Source organism: Rhincodon typus, chromosome 24 (genome assembly GCF_021869965.1).
Source record: "Rhincodon typus isolate 14 chromosome 24, sRhiTyp1.1, whole genome shotgun sequence".
In the NCBI taxonomy this organism is placed as follows: domain Eukaryota; kingdom Metazoa; phylum Chordata; class Chondrichthyes; order Orectolobiformes; family Rhincodontidae; genus Rhincodon; species Rhincodon typus.
In genome coordinates this window covers 21,191,910-21,209,315 of record NC_063355.1, presented here as the reverse complement: position 1 = coordinate 21,209,315, position 17,406 = coordinate 21,191,910, and the positions used below count along the sequence as shown (strand labels likewise).

Genomic DNA, 17,406 nt, shown 5'->3' with positions numbered 1-17,406 from the left:
TCAGTGGATTTTCCTGCCTTTCATAACTGCTTGGGATCCAGGATAAATCTGGTTCAGATGCCATTGAAGCTGAAAATTTGCTCTTTATATATTTTTGGACGCTTCTTCTCTCTACAGATTTTGATGCTGGAGGGAATGTGTTTTGCATAATAATATAAAGCCTCAATTTAGCTGGCACAGAAATGGGCACGTGGCAAACATCAACATTTTAATTTGACAGTTTCAATCATGAGTTGAACTGTCACCACTTCATAAGAAATCCCAAGTCAAGACTGGAGTTTCTGCTCATTCAGAGAGGCTCTAGGAAGAAAATATACTCCTGGTTTTTTTTTTACTGACTTTGGGGTTTCACAGTACCAAGCAATCAAATTATTTGGATCACATAATTAACTTTCTTATGTAAAGGATAACTTTCTTAAATTAATTCCCTGTAACTGTAGCGAAAGAATTAGAATAAGTAACAGAAATAACAGAGGGAGTGGGTATGGCGATGAATATTGATGTATAAAATTACACCAAGGTTACCACATTTAGGTCTTTACCCCAATCCACAATGCAGACCGTTGCCTCGTGCTAGTTGAGAGGTTTAAAATGGATGCAATGCTGACTAATTTAATACGGCGATGCCCAATTTGCACATGTATTCCGGTCATCGTTATATTCATCAGGTCATTTTCGCAGGTGGCCCTTGCAATGAGAGAAGACACTTCATCTCAATATTAAGGTCAAGTTGCTATTTTCTTTGTAGAATTAATTTGCTCAATAAATTTTAAAAGAAACCAAAGCTTGCACTTTGCAAACTTTGAAGTTGTACAAGGTCTACAGCAGCTTAAACAGTGGTCCTTGAAAGAAGCTACTGGAGGCATCTGTCAAAATAGGCAGCTATGTCTTTAGTTTAATTAACTTCCCTAATATTAACTGCTTTTCCAAACCTTTGCACAAATGACTGGACAGCCACGTTGGAGAACTATGCCCAGTGTAGGAAAAAGAGGCATAAGGGAGCTAGTTAAACATCAGAGAAACTGTAATGTTGAGCCAGGGACTGACTCTGAGCATTAGGGATCTCTGATGATGAAAAACATGCAGTAATCTGGGCTTTACAGCTTTGAAAGGAAGTGACTGAGCTGTGTTTTTATAGAGCTTTTCATGACAGAATAAAGTATCTTTAAGATAACTCTCCATTTTGATATGAACTACGGTGGGATGAATGGCCAATGTCATCTGGGATTATCATGGTCTGATTGTTGCATGGGATCAGAATCTGCAAATGAATTCTCCATAGGTAATCATACTTCATGAATCAATCATTAGCATTTTCCACATTCTCCCTAAAATAAAATTAAGAACTAAAATTAAGAAATGCTGGAAATGCAAGAATGCTATGAAACGAACACATGGAGTTCTGCAGATTGGTCATAATCTAAATGAAGGTGAAACAAACTGAAACAAACTTGAGGGATTGAGTAACATTTCTGTGAATAAACCTAAGTCAAAATCAGGAAATAGTGGGTATACATCACCACACTCCAATGCACAAAATGAATTCAAAATGAGCAAAATAGATTAACATTTCTAATAGATCCTTTCATCAGAAGTTAAAGACCCAAACGTGAAACATTAACCAATTTCTCAAATTCAAATGTGCTCTGATCTGTGCATTTCCAACATTTCCTGATTGCAGTTTTTAATTTTTATTTTAGGGAGAATGTGGAATACACTAACGACTGATTCATGAAATATACTTGCCTATGGAGAATTAATTTACAGATGTGGATCCCATGTAACAAGCAGGCCATGATAATCCCAGATAACGGAAGCTGTCAGAACAGATCCCAGGTCATAATATGTAGCTTAATCACTGAGAAGCTCCCTATTGTAACCACAGAGGAAAAGTTACATTTTCAGGAAATACCACTTGTACAATTTGGGTCATTTTTAATTAATTAAACTGTGTTAACACATGACAATAACCTGAACAGCATATTAATCATTGATACTACGGGCTGCAAGCACTTAATTTATTCATATGTACAAATTAAAATTTTGAGTGATTAAATTAATTTTTTTGAACACTGATTTTGCCACAGCCTGTATGGTTAAGCATTAAATACTCTGCCCCAAGGTCATATTTTCATACTTTATTAATTCTACGTTGGGATCATGTTATCCAGCTTCATGTTAGAGGTCATGTCAAGGTCAGGTATAAACACAAACCCAGCCTCACCCTGTGCTGTAGAGTAGAGCAAATCTGTAATCATACCTTATTCTGACAAGCCAACTATGAAGCATCATGGTACTCCTCCAACCAATACGATTCAGAGTTCATAAATTTGAAGATGTATGGACTCCAGTAACAAAGCATTGCAAATTGGAAAGGGAAAATGCACACGCGACACGAGGCCAGTGCACCATACCGTTCACAGCCTTTGACAGATTTTAGAATCCCTTTAATCTTTTCAGCTTGTCAGAAGCATTACTTTAAATCCTTCCAGTGTAATAGACCTGGTGCTTCAATAACTTTCTCATTTTCTAAACAGCAAATGAACAATCATTTGCAATTTAGATCATAATCCTCGCTCTCACAACAGGAGGGTACCGGACATATGTGCTGCTTCATTGAATTGCATGAAGTGGTTGGAAAGACATTTAGCGGTTCTGACATACCTGCCTGCTTTATAAAATATTCTCTGAATGTGGGTTGAGCTGACTCCTGGATCTGAGCAGGCAGGATAGGGGCACATTGAGTCTTCCCAAACCTTAAGGAGTGTCCTCAAGTCTCCCCGGATGAATTACTAATTTTCAGGACAAGAACCTATGAGAAGAATCAAAAACAGAAATTGCTGGAAAAACTGAGCAGGTCTGGCAGCATAAATGGAGCGTACTGAGAATTAATGTTTCGGATCTGGTGACTCTTTCTCAGAGCTTTATGAGAAGAATAGTCAGTTAAAAGAACTGTATGACTTTTCCATTGTCTTTGAATATTTTGCATTAGTTACAAGTACACCAGCAATAGAGAAAAAGGCTATTTGCATGGTGAGTTTTGACATTGGATAGGCATGTGATTAACTATCCAGTAAATATTCTATAAGGGTGGCAAGTCTAGTTAGAGCAGCTTTCATATCCATAAACTTGGGAAGAACTGCCGTTCTGGAATGATGTGTAATCAGTCTAATAACCGAGCTCTTCACTAGAATTATGTCTGTCCAATGTCAACGAAGTCAGTACGTGGACTGCAGCGCTTCAAGAAAGCAGCTCACCACCACCTCTCAAGGGCAACTAGGGATGGGCAATAAACGCTGGCCCAGCCAGCAATGCCCTCACGTCACAAATTGATTTCAAAAAATTATTGCCCATCCCTAGTTGCCCTTGAGAAGGTGAGCAGCCTTCTTGAACCACTGTAGTCCGTTTGGTGCAGGTAAACTCACAATGCCATTAACGAGAAGAGTTCCAGGATTTTTATCCAGTAACACTGAAGAAAGGATATATTTCCAAGTCGTGATGCTGAACGGCTTGGAGGGGAACTTGCAGGTGGTGATATTGCCACGTGTCTGTTGCCCTTGTCCTTTTAGATGGTAGTGGTTCTGAGTTTGGAAGGTGCCATCTAAGAAACTTGGTGAGTTTCTGCAGCACATTTTGTAGATGGTATACACTGCTGCCACTGAGTGTCGGTGGTTAAACAACTGAATGTTTGTAGATGCAGTGCGAATCAAGTGAGTTGCTTTGTCCTGGATGGCATTGAGCATTTTGAGTGTTGTTGAAGCTGCACCCATCCAGGCAAGTGGGGAGTATTCCATCACCCTCCTGACTTGTGGCTTGTAGATGGTGGACAGGCTTTGGGGAGTCAGGAGGTGAGTTACTTCTGATGTGCTCTTAGAACATTCATATGGATAGTCCAGTTTGGTTTCTGGTCAATTATTACCCCTAGGATGTTGATAGCGGGGGATTCACTGATGACTATTCTGTTGAATGTCAAGGGGTAATGGATAGATTCTATCTTGAAGATGGCCATTGCCTGGCATTAGTGTGACATGAATGTTACTTACTACTTGTCAGCCCAAGCCTGGATATGGTCTATTCATGTGGCTTTGGTGGCAATATTTCATACAAATAATGGTACTTTGACATGTTGCAGCATTCAAGTCCCCAAATTTTCTGAAGCCAGTGCAGGAGAGCAGGATGGTAGCGTTGGGCACCTCAGTGCAGCATCCATCCCAAGAAATGTCAATTCCTGATTCTGTAATTTTGAAGAGCTGACAGCCAGTCAGAAAGAGGTTTGTTAATCTCCTACTAGGGTGACCTCTCTTTGTCAATTAGTTATTCAGAATATGAGTGGCACATAGAGGTTTCTTCCCCTCATACAATTGTACAGGACTTTTAAGTACTAGCATACATGGTCATCGTATGTGCGCTCAGAGTGCACTCTGCACAAATAAATTATACCTTTCCACATGACTTCAGTCACATGCATAAAGGTATTCATCTCAAAACAAATCCTTGCATCCGCATACAGCTGCATTCACATATAATCACATCCGTAGCTGCACTATGATCCTCAAAAATGATTGGACTTGGTGTTCAAATCCTGGCAGTTTGAACTTATCAGCTCTGTTTGCTGGATAAGGGCATGGATCGTGGGTAGAAAAGGAACCAGAGAACTTGAAAAATATTGTGATTTTCCCTTCAGGTCATTGGTCAACAAGGCTCGGAGAAATACTGGCGAGTGTATCCACAAACAGGGTGAATTCTCTCTTCCTCTTGCTCTTCCTTCTCATTCTACTCACTCATTGATGTCAAAGTTCACACAAGGTTCCCACCATGTAATATTTTCTGATATAATCCTCCTTTAGAGGTGGTCATGGGAAGTGTACTGTAACTTATAAAACCCAATGTTGCAGATATGGCACAACCAGTAGCAGGGCTGTTAGATGACTCAGCTCAGAAAGTACAGTCCTATTCACTGACACACAACACTCTGGCACTTGGCAAGAGGGAAGCACATGAAAGACAAACACTGTTTGGTTGCATTAAAATGTTATTGAACTGAGCTTAAATTCTCTTCCGAGAATCTGCATGGTATGGTGTTAAATAGTGAATCATCAGACTCTGTAATAGGGCACTTGGTGGTTTATGTATAAGCAATGATTGATAAATGTCTTTGATGATGGAATGATGAAGGTGATCACAAACCTATAGAGACAGTGCGTGCATGGAGAACTGAAGAGAAAGTCCTGAAGATAAAAGCCTGGTGTATGGCTCTGTGCCTGAAAAGAGACTGCAGCAAGGTTTACAGTGTCCCACATCTCATTCTCTTTGTCACCATGATGCGATTGGGTACCCTTCTCTAGGCATTACCTAAGCTTATTTGGTTCACAATGTTGTGCAGTTTGCTTAATCTGCCACTGATCTGTTCACCAATGACCCTCAAAACCTCATACATGTTAATGTACGTGTAGTTGGCAGATGCCTGTGGTCTTCCTGAGCCAGGGCAGAACAGGGCTGATGGGAGCCAATATTGTACCTTTCTTCATGGGTCAAATAATGAGGTCAAACTGGAGTGCCTTAAATAGCTGCATCCCACCCGATGCCTGGGGAACAAGCATTATATGAACCTAAGTCGATTATCACAGATGAGGTGAACACTGATGGAATGATAGCTTTGCGTTTCCTGAATGCATTGAATACAGGGTCCAAAAGGGCCACAAGGACATTTAGTAATGTTTTGCACATGTAAAACCTTTACACTTGAGAAACTGAAGTATAATGTATCATGCTGGGGTTGGTTGTCCAAAGGGAAAGTGATGTAATTGCTTTTCCCAGCAAACAAGGCATCAGTCACTTGCTCATTACATCTGTATCTGGCTGATTGACTGATGTCCCACTGGCAGTCGAAAATGAGCCTCAGCCATAAATATTGGATGCTGTGGTAACCTTAGCAGTTAGTGTCGGAATTTGGTTGGAGATCAGGATAGCATATAGGGAAATCCATCATTCGTATGATAAGAAAGTCTTTATTTTTGAAATATTTATTTATGAGATTGTAGCTGGTCCTTTTCAATTTAGCCAACTGAAAAAGACAGTTAAGTTGAAATGTATGTCCAAGCACCATTTGATATTTTCAACTTACACCAGACATAAACAATAGAGAACTGACGTAGGTCCACTTTAGAAACATTGGATCGGAGACACAGGACAAGGTTGTTAATCCTTCAATTCTGTTCCACTATTCAATAAGATTACATTGATCTGCAATCTCATCTCTTATATCCTTTCTTTGAACCATAACCGTCGATAACTTTGGCAAACAGCTCAACAGGAACGGAGTTAATCTTTTGAATCCACAATGGATTTATTTCCAGAACTGAAGAGAGGCTGGAAAATTATTTTTTAATGCTATAAACAAAGGGGTAGGAGGAGCAAATGGAAGATGGTGAAGGTGTGGCGTACTGACAGTGGTACGGGAACGAGTGTCGATGCAGAATAGGTTTCAATGGTATGTGTGAATAATAGAAAATAAGTCAACTCTGCTGAGAGTAAGCCCGTGCAGAGAAGACACTTCATCCACCTTGAAATAACTGCCAACATTCTGCCTAATTGCTTACTATACTTGCTTGCTAACATTTAGTGATTCATCCACAAGGTCACCCAGACTCCTTTATACTGCAGCATCCTGCAGTCTCTCTCCATTTAAATAATACTCTCCTTTTCTATTCTTCCTGCCAAAGTGGACAATCTCACACTTTCCCACATGATATGCCATCTGCTACCATTTTTGCCCACTTAACCAATATCTCTTTACAGATTCTTTCAATACTCCTCATGACTTGCATTCCTACCAAACCTTCGATCATGAACAAATTTGCCAACAATATCGGGCAAAACCTTCCCAAGTCCCTGAACAATGTGGGCTGTGGCGTGAACTTTGGGAAAATCAGGTGCAATGTCCAGCGAGGCCGTTATTGGGACCAAAAATGTCGACAGCAATATTTTCCCACCAAATCGTGGACATTGAGATGAGATTTTTACTACTTGGCAGTGAAAGGCCTATTAACAAGGATTATTGCTCATTATTATTTAATCTTGCCTCATTAATATACAGTCTCTCAAACCCCATCTGACAGATAGAGACGAGATGCCAAGAATTCTCATCATGAAAGTCAGACCAAGTACTTGGCAACTCCAGATCGCTACTTAGTCTTCTGGACCTCCACCTTGAACCCCAGCAGCAAAGTCTCAGGGCATGGTCCATGGGAGGAAGTCACGCACACCTCATGTTCACAGACGTTGGCATCTGACACACAGCAGCCTCTCCACATCATCTTGGCCCATTTCTGATCCACTTACTGTATGTTCTACACTTCAATGGTGCACTATGGCAGGCTACCAGCTCCCCTCATTGCAGTGCCTCTGGAAGGACACTTTGTCCACACAGGCAGCTCATGGATTGAACTGAGCTGCTCCTCAGGGCTGCTTATTCACTCTCTTAGCACTCACTCATTGTGCTGCTACCTGGGTGCTCATAGCAGCCCTGCCTTGCCTTTCTACATTGCACTTTGGCCCTCCAGCTAGACAATAAGGGATCACAGTCCGTCTTTCTTGCCTTGCTGTTTAGTGTAGATACAAAGCTAGGAAGCTTGTCAGCACTCAGCAGTCAAGAGGCGAACGTGTTCCTGTATGGCACATGCTCCAACTTGTACCACTGTTCCAAACACACTGTGCGTACTGCAAGTAAATAGCCATGACTTAAAGTGTAAGGGGAGTAGTCCACAGTCAAGTCCAGTGAGACACCTTACAGGCAAGGTGTTCCTGGCACAGTAAGTCAGAAGAAATGTCTGATGTCAGTCCAGGGGATTGGGCACAGTCAGCCGGCCTCTCAGGGTGATCAGAGTCAGAGGATCCGTGACTCTGCAGTCCAGGGAATGGATCAAGGTCAGCCCTGTAGGTTCAGAGACCAATCCAGGGAGTCAAGGAAACATGGTCTGAGAGTGTGCAGATATCAGTCAGGGGGCTTGTCATTCATCGCTGTGGATATCCGGCTAAGTCATTCAAGGGAGTGAGCCACAGTCAGTCTCCGATGGTGGGTGGCGAGGGGGAGGAATTAAAACATTGAACAGAAAAATAAAATCCCTGTTCCCCTATAAATGTTGACCATCTGCCAGCACATAACCTGAACTGTGGAACAGCCACTTTATACAGGCTGCTTGGATACAAATTAAATTCACAGGTGAACAAATTCCAGGCAAAATTGTGTGTATGTCCCTTTCCAATGCATTTCATTTCCATACATATACCGTTGCCTGTTTATTCTGACTGGAAATTGTTCAATGCCCAAATTCTGGAGTGTATTTGCCAAACGCAGCCACGACCATGACTTCAGGCCAGTTCCTGCTACCAAGTTTGTGCCTACATTATCTGCATGTACCATCAGAAAAGTGTGCTTTTAAAGAAACTACACTTAGAGGTTTCAAGGTAGGGAAAATCATTCATTTTATGGAAGGGCAGTGGGGACATGGTGAGTTCTGTTGATTTGAGGATTTTATTTCAGTGCAGGAGGACCGTTAGCACTCAGGAATAGAAAATGCTCCCACCTCACTCGCAGTGCCAGTAGCAGTATTCCCAGATTCCAAGAATGTACACTAACCCCAGCTGGAGTCAAAATAATCAATTCAGAGCCTGTGGTATCTGTCCATTCTCCACAGTATCAGTCTTCATTGCCTCTGAGTAACATTGTCAATGGACAGGTAGGTTTAATATTTCTCTGACAGTACAATCTCTCAGCCAATGGACAGCCAGGAGTCTCATCCTGTCAACCTACATCGGGATCAAACCCAAGTCCTTCAGATAAAGGTTAGCATCCCATCTCTCAGCCTAGAAGTTCAGGCAGGCTCTTATTTTGGAAAGGAGCTTCAGAATAACTGCTAAAATAAATGTGTTTCTTATAGAGTGTAGAACATGAGTTTCAAAGTAAATTTTTTTTCACTTTTTGAACACATTGAGATCATTAGTAGAATTTTAGTCACAAGATTACGATATTGCATTGCCTACTGCTGCCTGATATTACATGAAAACCTATTTCTATATGTTTCAAGTTTTTTTTCTCCTTTCAACAGATGGAACAACATTACACAAACAAAAGTAATGAGGAAGGGTCACCAGACCTGAAACGTTAACTCTTTTTTTCCTTCACAGATACTGCCAGACCTGCTGGGCTTTTCCAGCAACTTTGTTTTTGTTCCTGATTTACAGCATCCGCAGTTCTTTCGGTTTTTATTACACAAACTTCCTTTTCTACCAAATAGCCAGCAAAAGCCTGTTCTATGAAATTTCCTAATGTACAAAAAAAGTTAATTTTCACGTTTCTCTGCATTTTAGTATCATCTTCGACATGCCATTAAAGGTTCAAAAACTAACTACCCCTACCCCCATACCAAACAAATCTCAATTTTATGGAAACCATTCACTATGAGCTGAATCTTACAAGTTTTTTGGGAAAGAGCTAGGAAGCCATCGTCCTATTGGCAAGCCAATTTTCTAGTGGCTGGAACACTGACAGTTCGGTTGGCCAATGAGAGACCAATTAAATCATATAAGTGACCAAATGATGGCAACTCCCACCTCCATGGGTGTTTTACACACTTTGGGAGAGGGGGCCTACAACCATGTTTGTTAGCCAAAGCTGGCCGCCTCCCAGTAGACTGTCCAAGGAGATGGGGGTGGGGGGGGGATGCAATCTTTAGGGACACTTCATGACCCACAGGAGAATGTCCCCCAACATCGAGGCAGGACTTATGCCTCATGAAAATTCCTGAATTCCTGAATGTGGGAAATTAATTGGGATGGAATTTTCACGGGGCCCAAAGAACTTTGCCAATCTTCCCAATTTTTGCTGGTAGGGGGAAAGTGGAAAAGTATGATTGACACAGCAGGAAAACTTGAACTCAGCAATACCCTTTGACCTCAGTGCTGAGTTTAAACAACCCCCAATTTTACTGTTGCAAAGATTTTAGCCTGCAGTGCGTGAGTCACTAATTAATGTCGGAGATGAAAACACCTTTGGAGGCAGATGAGGTCACTTTAACTTTCACAATCTGAAGTTTTGTTTTAAATCCACTGCTCTTTATATAAAAACTGACTGCAATCGTCAGTGATTGTTAACAAAATCTCTGTAGGACTGCTTTAATTGAAAAGGTAGCTGTAAGACATTTGTTCAAGCATTTTCAATAGAGATATTTGTTGATATCTCCCACAGGGTCATTCATTATCAATGCTTGGCTGCATTTCATTCACTACAATCATCTCAGCACAGTGTTTTAAGTTCATTGTTTGACAGACAGTTTAAAAAGATTATGAAAATATTTTTTAAATTCACTTGCGTCATGTGGGCATTGCTGTCTGACCAGCATTTATTGCCCATCTCTAGCTGCCCTTGAGGCGTGCTGGTGAGCCGTCTCCTTGAACTGCTACAGTCTATGTCCTTTAGGTAGACCCCAAATTCCCTTAGGAAAGGAATTCCAGGATTTGGACCTGGTGACAGTGAAGAAATGGCGATATATTTCCAAGTCAGGGATGGTGAGTGATTTGGAGGGGAACTTGTCGGTGGTGGCGTTCCCATGTATTCACTGCCCTTGTCCTTCTAGATGGAAGTGGTCATGAGGTGGAAGGTGCTGACTGAGAATCTTTGGTGAATTTCTGCAGTGCGTCTTGTTGATAGTAAATATTGCTGCTACTGATTGTCGGTGATTGAGGGAGTAGATGCTTTTGGACGTGATGCAAATTAAGCATGCTGCTTTGTCCTGGATGGTGTCAAGTTTCTTGAGAGTTGTTGGAGCTGCACACATCCAGGCAAGTGGGGAGTATTCCATCACACTCCTGACTTGTGTCTTGTAGGTGGTGGACAGGCTTTGGGCAGTCAGGAGGTGAATTACTCGCCACAGTATTCCCAGCCTCTGATCTGCTCTTGTAGCCACTCTGTTTAAGAGGCGAGTCCAGTTGAGCCTCTTGTCAATGGAAATCCCCAGGAAGTTGATAGTGGGAAATTTAAGAACGGTAACATGATTGAATGGCAATTGGCGGTAATTAGATTGTCTCTTACTGGACATGGTCATTGCCTGGAATTTGTGTGGTGCAAATGTTACTTGCCACTTGTCAGCCCAAGCCTGGATATTGTCCAGATCTTGTTATATTTGAACATGGACTGCTTCCATATCTGAGGAGTCATGAATGGTACTGAATGTCATGCAAATCATCGGCGAACATCCCCACTCCTGACCTTATGATGGAGGGAAGATGATTGATGAAGCAGCTGAAGATGGTTGGGCTTAAGATGCAACCCTAAGGAACTGCTGCAGAAATTTCCTGGAGCGGAGATGACCAACCTCCAACAACCACAACATTCTTCCTATGTGCCAGGTATGACTCTAACCACCGGAGAGTTTACCCCCTGATACCCATTGATTCCAGTTTTGCTAGGGCTCCTTGATGCCATACTCAGTTCAATGTAGCCTTGATGTCAAAGGCTGTCATTCTCACCTCACCTCTGGAATTCAGCTCTTTTGTCGATGCTTGAATCAAAGCTGTACTGAGATCAGGAGCTGAGTGGCCCTGGCGGAACCCAAAATGGGCGTCCACTGAGCAGGTTATTGCTGAGCCAGGTGCTGCTTACTAGCATTGTTGATGACACCTTCAACAACTTTACCAATGATCGAGAGTAGACTGATGGGGCGGTTATTGGACAGGTTGGATTTGTTCTGCCTTTTGTGCATAGGATGTACCTGGGCACGTTTCCACATTGTCAAGCAGATGCCAGTATTGTAACAGTACTGGAACAGCTTGGTTAGGGGAGCGGCAAGTTGTTGAGCACAAGTCTTCAGTGCTATTGCTGAACTCTTTTCAGGGCCCATAGCCTTTAAAGTATCCAGTACCTCCAATCTTTTCTTGCTATCACGTGGAGTGAAGTGATTTGGCTGCAGACTGATATGTGTAATGCTGAGGACCGTGTGGTGGGGGGGGGGGTGCACGCGGGCTGAGATGGACCATCTACTTGGCACTTTTGAAGATTGCTGAGAATGCTTCAGCCTTATCTTTCGCACTGATGTGCTGGGCTGTTCCATCATCGAGGATGGGGATATTTATGGAGCCTCCTCCTCCAGTGAGTTGTTTAATTGTCCACCACCATTCATGACCGGATGCATCAGGACTGCAGAGCTTAGATCTGATCCTTTGGCTATGGGATCACTGATTGATCATTGTTTGTGGTATTGTTCAAAGTTTTTTTGTAAGAAATTAACCATCTGAGGTGATTTCAAAGTTTTCACATTTTAATAAATGTGAGTGTTTTTGACAGTTAAGCCTATATGGTGAGAACTGTATTAAATTTTTAGAAATTTATTAATTTCATTTCCATATGGCTCAGTTTTTAACCACGGTATTGATATGAAGTTGGTGGAGGGATAAGGGAATGTGAGAGGTGAGGGCCGGTGAGCCTAAAATCTTCAAAAACCAAGTTCAAAGGCAGGAGCTCAGCTCCATGACATCCAAACAACTGTTCACAGTTCACAGGCCAAAGTACCCCTCCCCACATTCTGAAGCAGAAAAGCAGCATGCCTTTTAAACCAAAGCAATCGGTAAGTTAGGAAATTTTCCGATTGGAACTACCTGCCTCAGTAGCCAAACTTGAGCCCCAACTGGTGTTTGGAACCAGATTTTGGGAAGTATTGACTAAGTACCTAAGTTGGATGTTAAAGTGCTTCTTAAATGATCCAATTATTTATAATTTGTGGGGGTCAGTGACTTAACGTTATCCATTGAGAGTTTACTGTGAGACACAATGGTGATGCCTTAAATTATCTTAGCTAGTTGGTTGAAATCCCCATAAACAAAAACACACAGTTATAGAGGCTGAAATTCCACAGAACAGTGCTTTCAGTGGAAGCCCTGTGAGATTTCAATCATTTATCTTTTGTCTAAATTCTGAAATGGGATAATAAACATGAGTTAAATGCAGAGTTGAATTGAGACATTGCTCTATGAGCCAAGCTAGATTCCTTACGCAGATATTATTTTAAAGATGCATTTTCAATCTTCCTCTTTGCAGCTACTTGTGGGTCAAATATGGTGCACAGTTGGAGTGAATGAGCTGCTCCCAAGTTTTCTGCATTTTTCCAGTTGTCAGAGACGGCCATTGGGCGTCAGAGTTGGGCAGCACAGTGGCTCAGTGGTTAGCACTGCTGCCTCACAGCACCAGGGACCCAGGTTCAATTCCAGCCTCGGGTGACTGTTTGTGTGGAGTTTGCACATTCTCCCTGTGTCTGCATGGGTTTCCTCCTGGTGCTCCGGTTTCCTCCCACAGTCCAAAGATGTGCAGGTTAGGTGGATTGGCTATGCTAAATCGCCCATAGTGCCCAAGGATGTTTAGGTTAGGTGGGTTAGACATGGGAAATTAGGGGAATGGGTTTGGGTGGGATGCTCTTTGGAGGGGCAGTGTGGACTTGTTGGGCCAAATGGCCTGTTTCCACAGTATAGGGGTTCTATGAGACACAAGATGGTACTTCTTGAATGTTCACTCCCTCGTGGTAGGGAATTGCACTGCCTTTACCTTAAAAGGAGATAAGGGGCTTAATGCACAAGCACTCTTGTGCAAGGCCGTGACCTCCAAATTGCTGCTGTTCTAAAGTATTCCATTACTTTCCAATCCTCAAACCAGCAAATGATCACAAAATAGCTACATGCCAGGCTACATAACAACCTCAATGGAAAACTTCAATCGCCATTGCTGCTGTGATTAAAAGATATCAAAATAATTTGCAATATTCAAAAAACTCTGATTAAAAATGCCTTCAAAGCTGTGCTATGCAAACTTGGCTGCTGAAATACACACCAATGATTTCCTGTCACTTGAAATTAGGACACAAGAAGAAACATCTCATTTTGATTCTTCCCCTACCAAGTGATTAATTGTATTTACATCAATATCACACAAAAGGGGACAAAGGTGTAGACTGCTTTCTGCACTGTTGTATTAGCAGAACAGAACAGGAGAATCATGGGAGTTACCTTCAACACGTTTTGATCTGCTGATTTACAGGCCACAAACTCAGACACATCCGTCACGGTGCTGTCCTCTTCCACCACAATGACTTTCACAGGAACTGCCACTGTCTTGCCAGTTAGAATTGCAGTATTGAGAATTTCAGTGTTCTGCAAATAAAAGAGTTTCTCAGGTTAATATCTTTCGGGAACCGTACAGCCTTATGCATCACTTTAATAACATCCTTTGATCTGCTGAACTGAGCAGTTAAATATTGACTTATTAAGCAGGACCAATGTACATTTAGAAGATGTTTTTCAAGCCCACACACAGAAAGAGACATATTAGAACTGCAATTTCCAGATTGCCTTGCACAATTCAAACTATGTCATGGAGCTATGCACTGTCACATGAGATACCGACATGCTACAAGTCTACACCCACCTAAGGTGGTTGTTGACCTGAGCACATCGACCACAACTTTTCAAATGTATCTTGTTCTAACATGCGTCACCTGCTTTCAAGAGAAGGCTGTACATAATTTGTGTGAACACACAGAAGTCTTACTGAGCATCAGCTCCTGGGGGCTATTAGCAAGAGTGAAAGATGGGAGGTTTGGCTGAATGAGGCATTCTCCAAGCATTGGGTTTAGTACCACCGTTTGCATTTCTGCGTTTTCTTTCCCACTCAATCAAAACCCTTTCTGTCCTCTCATAAAAAGTTCCACTGTATTTTTCAAAGTAATACTGAAGAGATTACCTGACCTTAATCACTTTGGGTTTTATGGGAGTTTTCTGTATTCAAATTGGTTGCAATATTTTCTATCAAAGGTGGCATATATATGCAACTCTTTCTATTCATTAATTTTTCATTCACACCTATGGCTTAGCATTGTCAATGACGATCCTTTGTCAGGTGTGACTCTATGTCAAGCATGTTATTGCTAACATGTTAAAGAATGTGCTTCCACTCCCTCTGGAAACCAAATGCTGAAGGTGGCTGAGCCAAGTGATCAGCCAAGTCAGTCTACTCACCCCTCTGGGCATCACCCTGTCTTTGCAATAACAAATCTATCCTGGGACAGGGTCATAGCTGCATCAGATTAAACTTGGTCAATCACAGAGTGTGTGAACAAGAGTAGGTGCAGATGGAATACTGTAACCTGCTGATTGACAACTAGCTCAAGGGCTCCTTCATTTGCTGGAGTTTGGACATTCCAAAGTTTAGCTGCAAAATACAGTTTGAAAGCTTAGTATTACAAACCATTCAATGAGGCGTAAACATCTGCACAGTTTGATGGGAGCACATTCAGGAATTCACAGGCTATACTCACACACTCTCTCACACACTCTCTCTCACACACACACACACACACACACCACCCAAAGAGCCGAGAACACGTGGCTAATCATCTGCCAATCAGCTTATTAACAGCTGAGAGGCCAGTGTGGGCGAGGTTGTCAGCAGTTATCCACCCAGGATGCCCCCTTAAGAGGATCCAGCTGCAAGGCAACAAGTACTTTGTTATACACTTCTCCCAGGGTGGGAGTCATGGCAAGAGAGCAATGGCTTTCAGAAGCCAGCCCCTTGTGCCTCATCCATACCCCCACTTGTCCCCGGGTTGGTTTGCAATTTTGCTATTGCTAACCATAGCATGCCACGGTTTGCTGGTCGGGGAATCAGCCGCTTTCCTTGACTACCTTGGAGGCAGGTGACCAGGGAGCTGTTAAAACTGTTAAGTAGCCATTAATTGATCACTTAAGGGCTTTAGCTAGTGGTAGTTAGATAAGGCCCCCTTTGGATCTGCTTGCTGAGAACTTAATTAGTGAGATGGTGAAAAAAGGATGAATTTTTGCCACATACAATAACTTCCTAGGTATAAGTATGCTCCCCTCTAGTTCTCACTTGGAAGATGGAGGCACACATTGGTTCCACTTCCATGAGTAGAACAAACCTCTGACCACCTCACTTCATGAGCTATTCTTCTGTGACCTTGCGGTATGAGGGTTAACAGGCCATTCAAAGACAGATCATTCATTTCTCTTCTTGAGAGTCACGCATGTCAATGGCACCAGAAGTTAAGGCCAGACATTGGGAGTGGAAACCCTTTGTTTCCAGGGTATGCAAAGGTTAATGGCAGTACTCCTGCCTTTGTGCTGGGCATTATTAACTAATACAACAATCACTATGTTTAATTAGTAGTCCCACTCCTCCATGAGTCATAACATAAATTTAATTATTATACCCAGTTCCCAGTATAGCCACCATACACTTTCTTTGTATTAGATTTATTTTGAAAAATATCTGTTAATCAGGTTTCTGTAATTAACACAAAATAATCAATTTATTATTAAACTTATTCAATTAAGATGTAAAATACTGGTTAACACAGAGATTGTAACAAGAAAATAAAACATTTACTCCTCTAAATAGCCCAATACACACACAAACACACCAGGTAAAGGAGAAAATAAAGGAAAAGAAAATCACTTTTGGTCAATATGCATCATTCTTGAAGGCAAGAGGAAAAGGTTTGGGACGTTCAGATTGTTGTTAGTCTGACATTCTCATGCAAAAGGATATCATTGAACAGATATCGATGTCACTGCAGAGCTACAGTTCAGGAAATGTCAATGAATTATTTCAGAAGCTTCTCATACAACAGCAGCTAGACCAGGTACTGCACTGCACCTATACAAAAGGTCTTTTTCAAAAACAGGAGAGCTGAGCTGGGAAACTCTTTTCCTTCAGCAAGTTGATCACTAACTACACCAAACGACATTTAAATGAGACAGTCATAAACCCAGGCAGGGGTCTCTAGTAAACAAGAAAAATCACAAGACAAGTGACCAAAGAATACCTTGTTTAAGAGGAAATTCTAAAGTACTTTCATTTCTCCAAATTTAAGTCCACAAAAATTGTTAAATATGAAACCTTCATAGCAACTGAAACAGAAACCTCCTCAACCTCCATGTTGTACATTGTAATAATTTAAAACGTGTCTTATATCAATTCATCAAATTGTCATTTATCTATATTATTTATATATAAGCAACGTCTTCTTCTGCTTTCTTTCCTGCCAAACAGCAAAACTATACGAGGCCATTTAAATCCACATCCAAGCACCTCATGAATCGTTGAAACATTACATTGCGCAATAGTACTGCATACATTGGTTTACTGTACAGAACATTCTGAGAAACTTCAATAAGTGCTTATATTTTCTCTGCAAGTGTCTTAGTAAGTTAGGGCATATGCTGATCATTTTCTTACTCAGCATTATGCGCAACTGTAGCCTTATGCTTTGACCTTGAAGAGCTCAATTGCTTAGCTCAAACTTTTGATATTGTAACTGTATCTCACTAAGGAAAAGAACTGATTCT

General features: G+C 41.6%; 1 protein-coding gene across 3 annotated transcripts in view; it reads right to left on the bottom strand.

The window, feature by feature from the left end:
• si:dkeyp-14d3.1 (transmembrane protein 132D) overlaps positions 1-17,406 on the bottom strand; it is a 909,489-nt gene that overhangs the window by 183,571 nt on the left and 708,512 nt on the right. For all 3 annotated transcript variants that reach the window (XM_048611779.1, XM_048611782.1, XM_048611780.1), the window contains one exon: positions 14,050-14,193. In XM_048611779.1, coding sequence (XP_048467736.1) covers positions 14,050-14,193 — 144 coding nt within the window. The remainder of the gene's footprint in view (positions 1-14,049; positions 14,194-17,406) is intronic.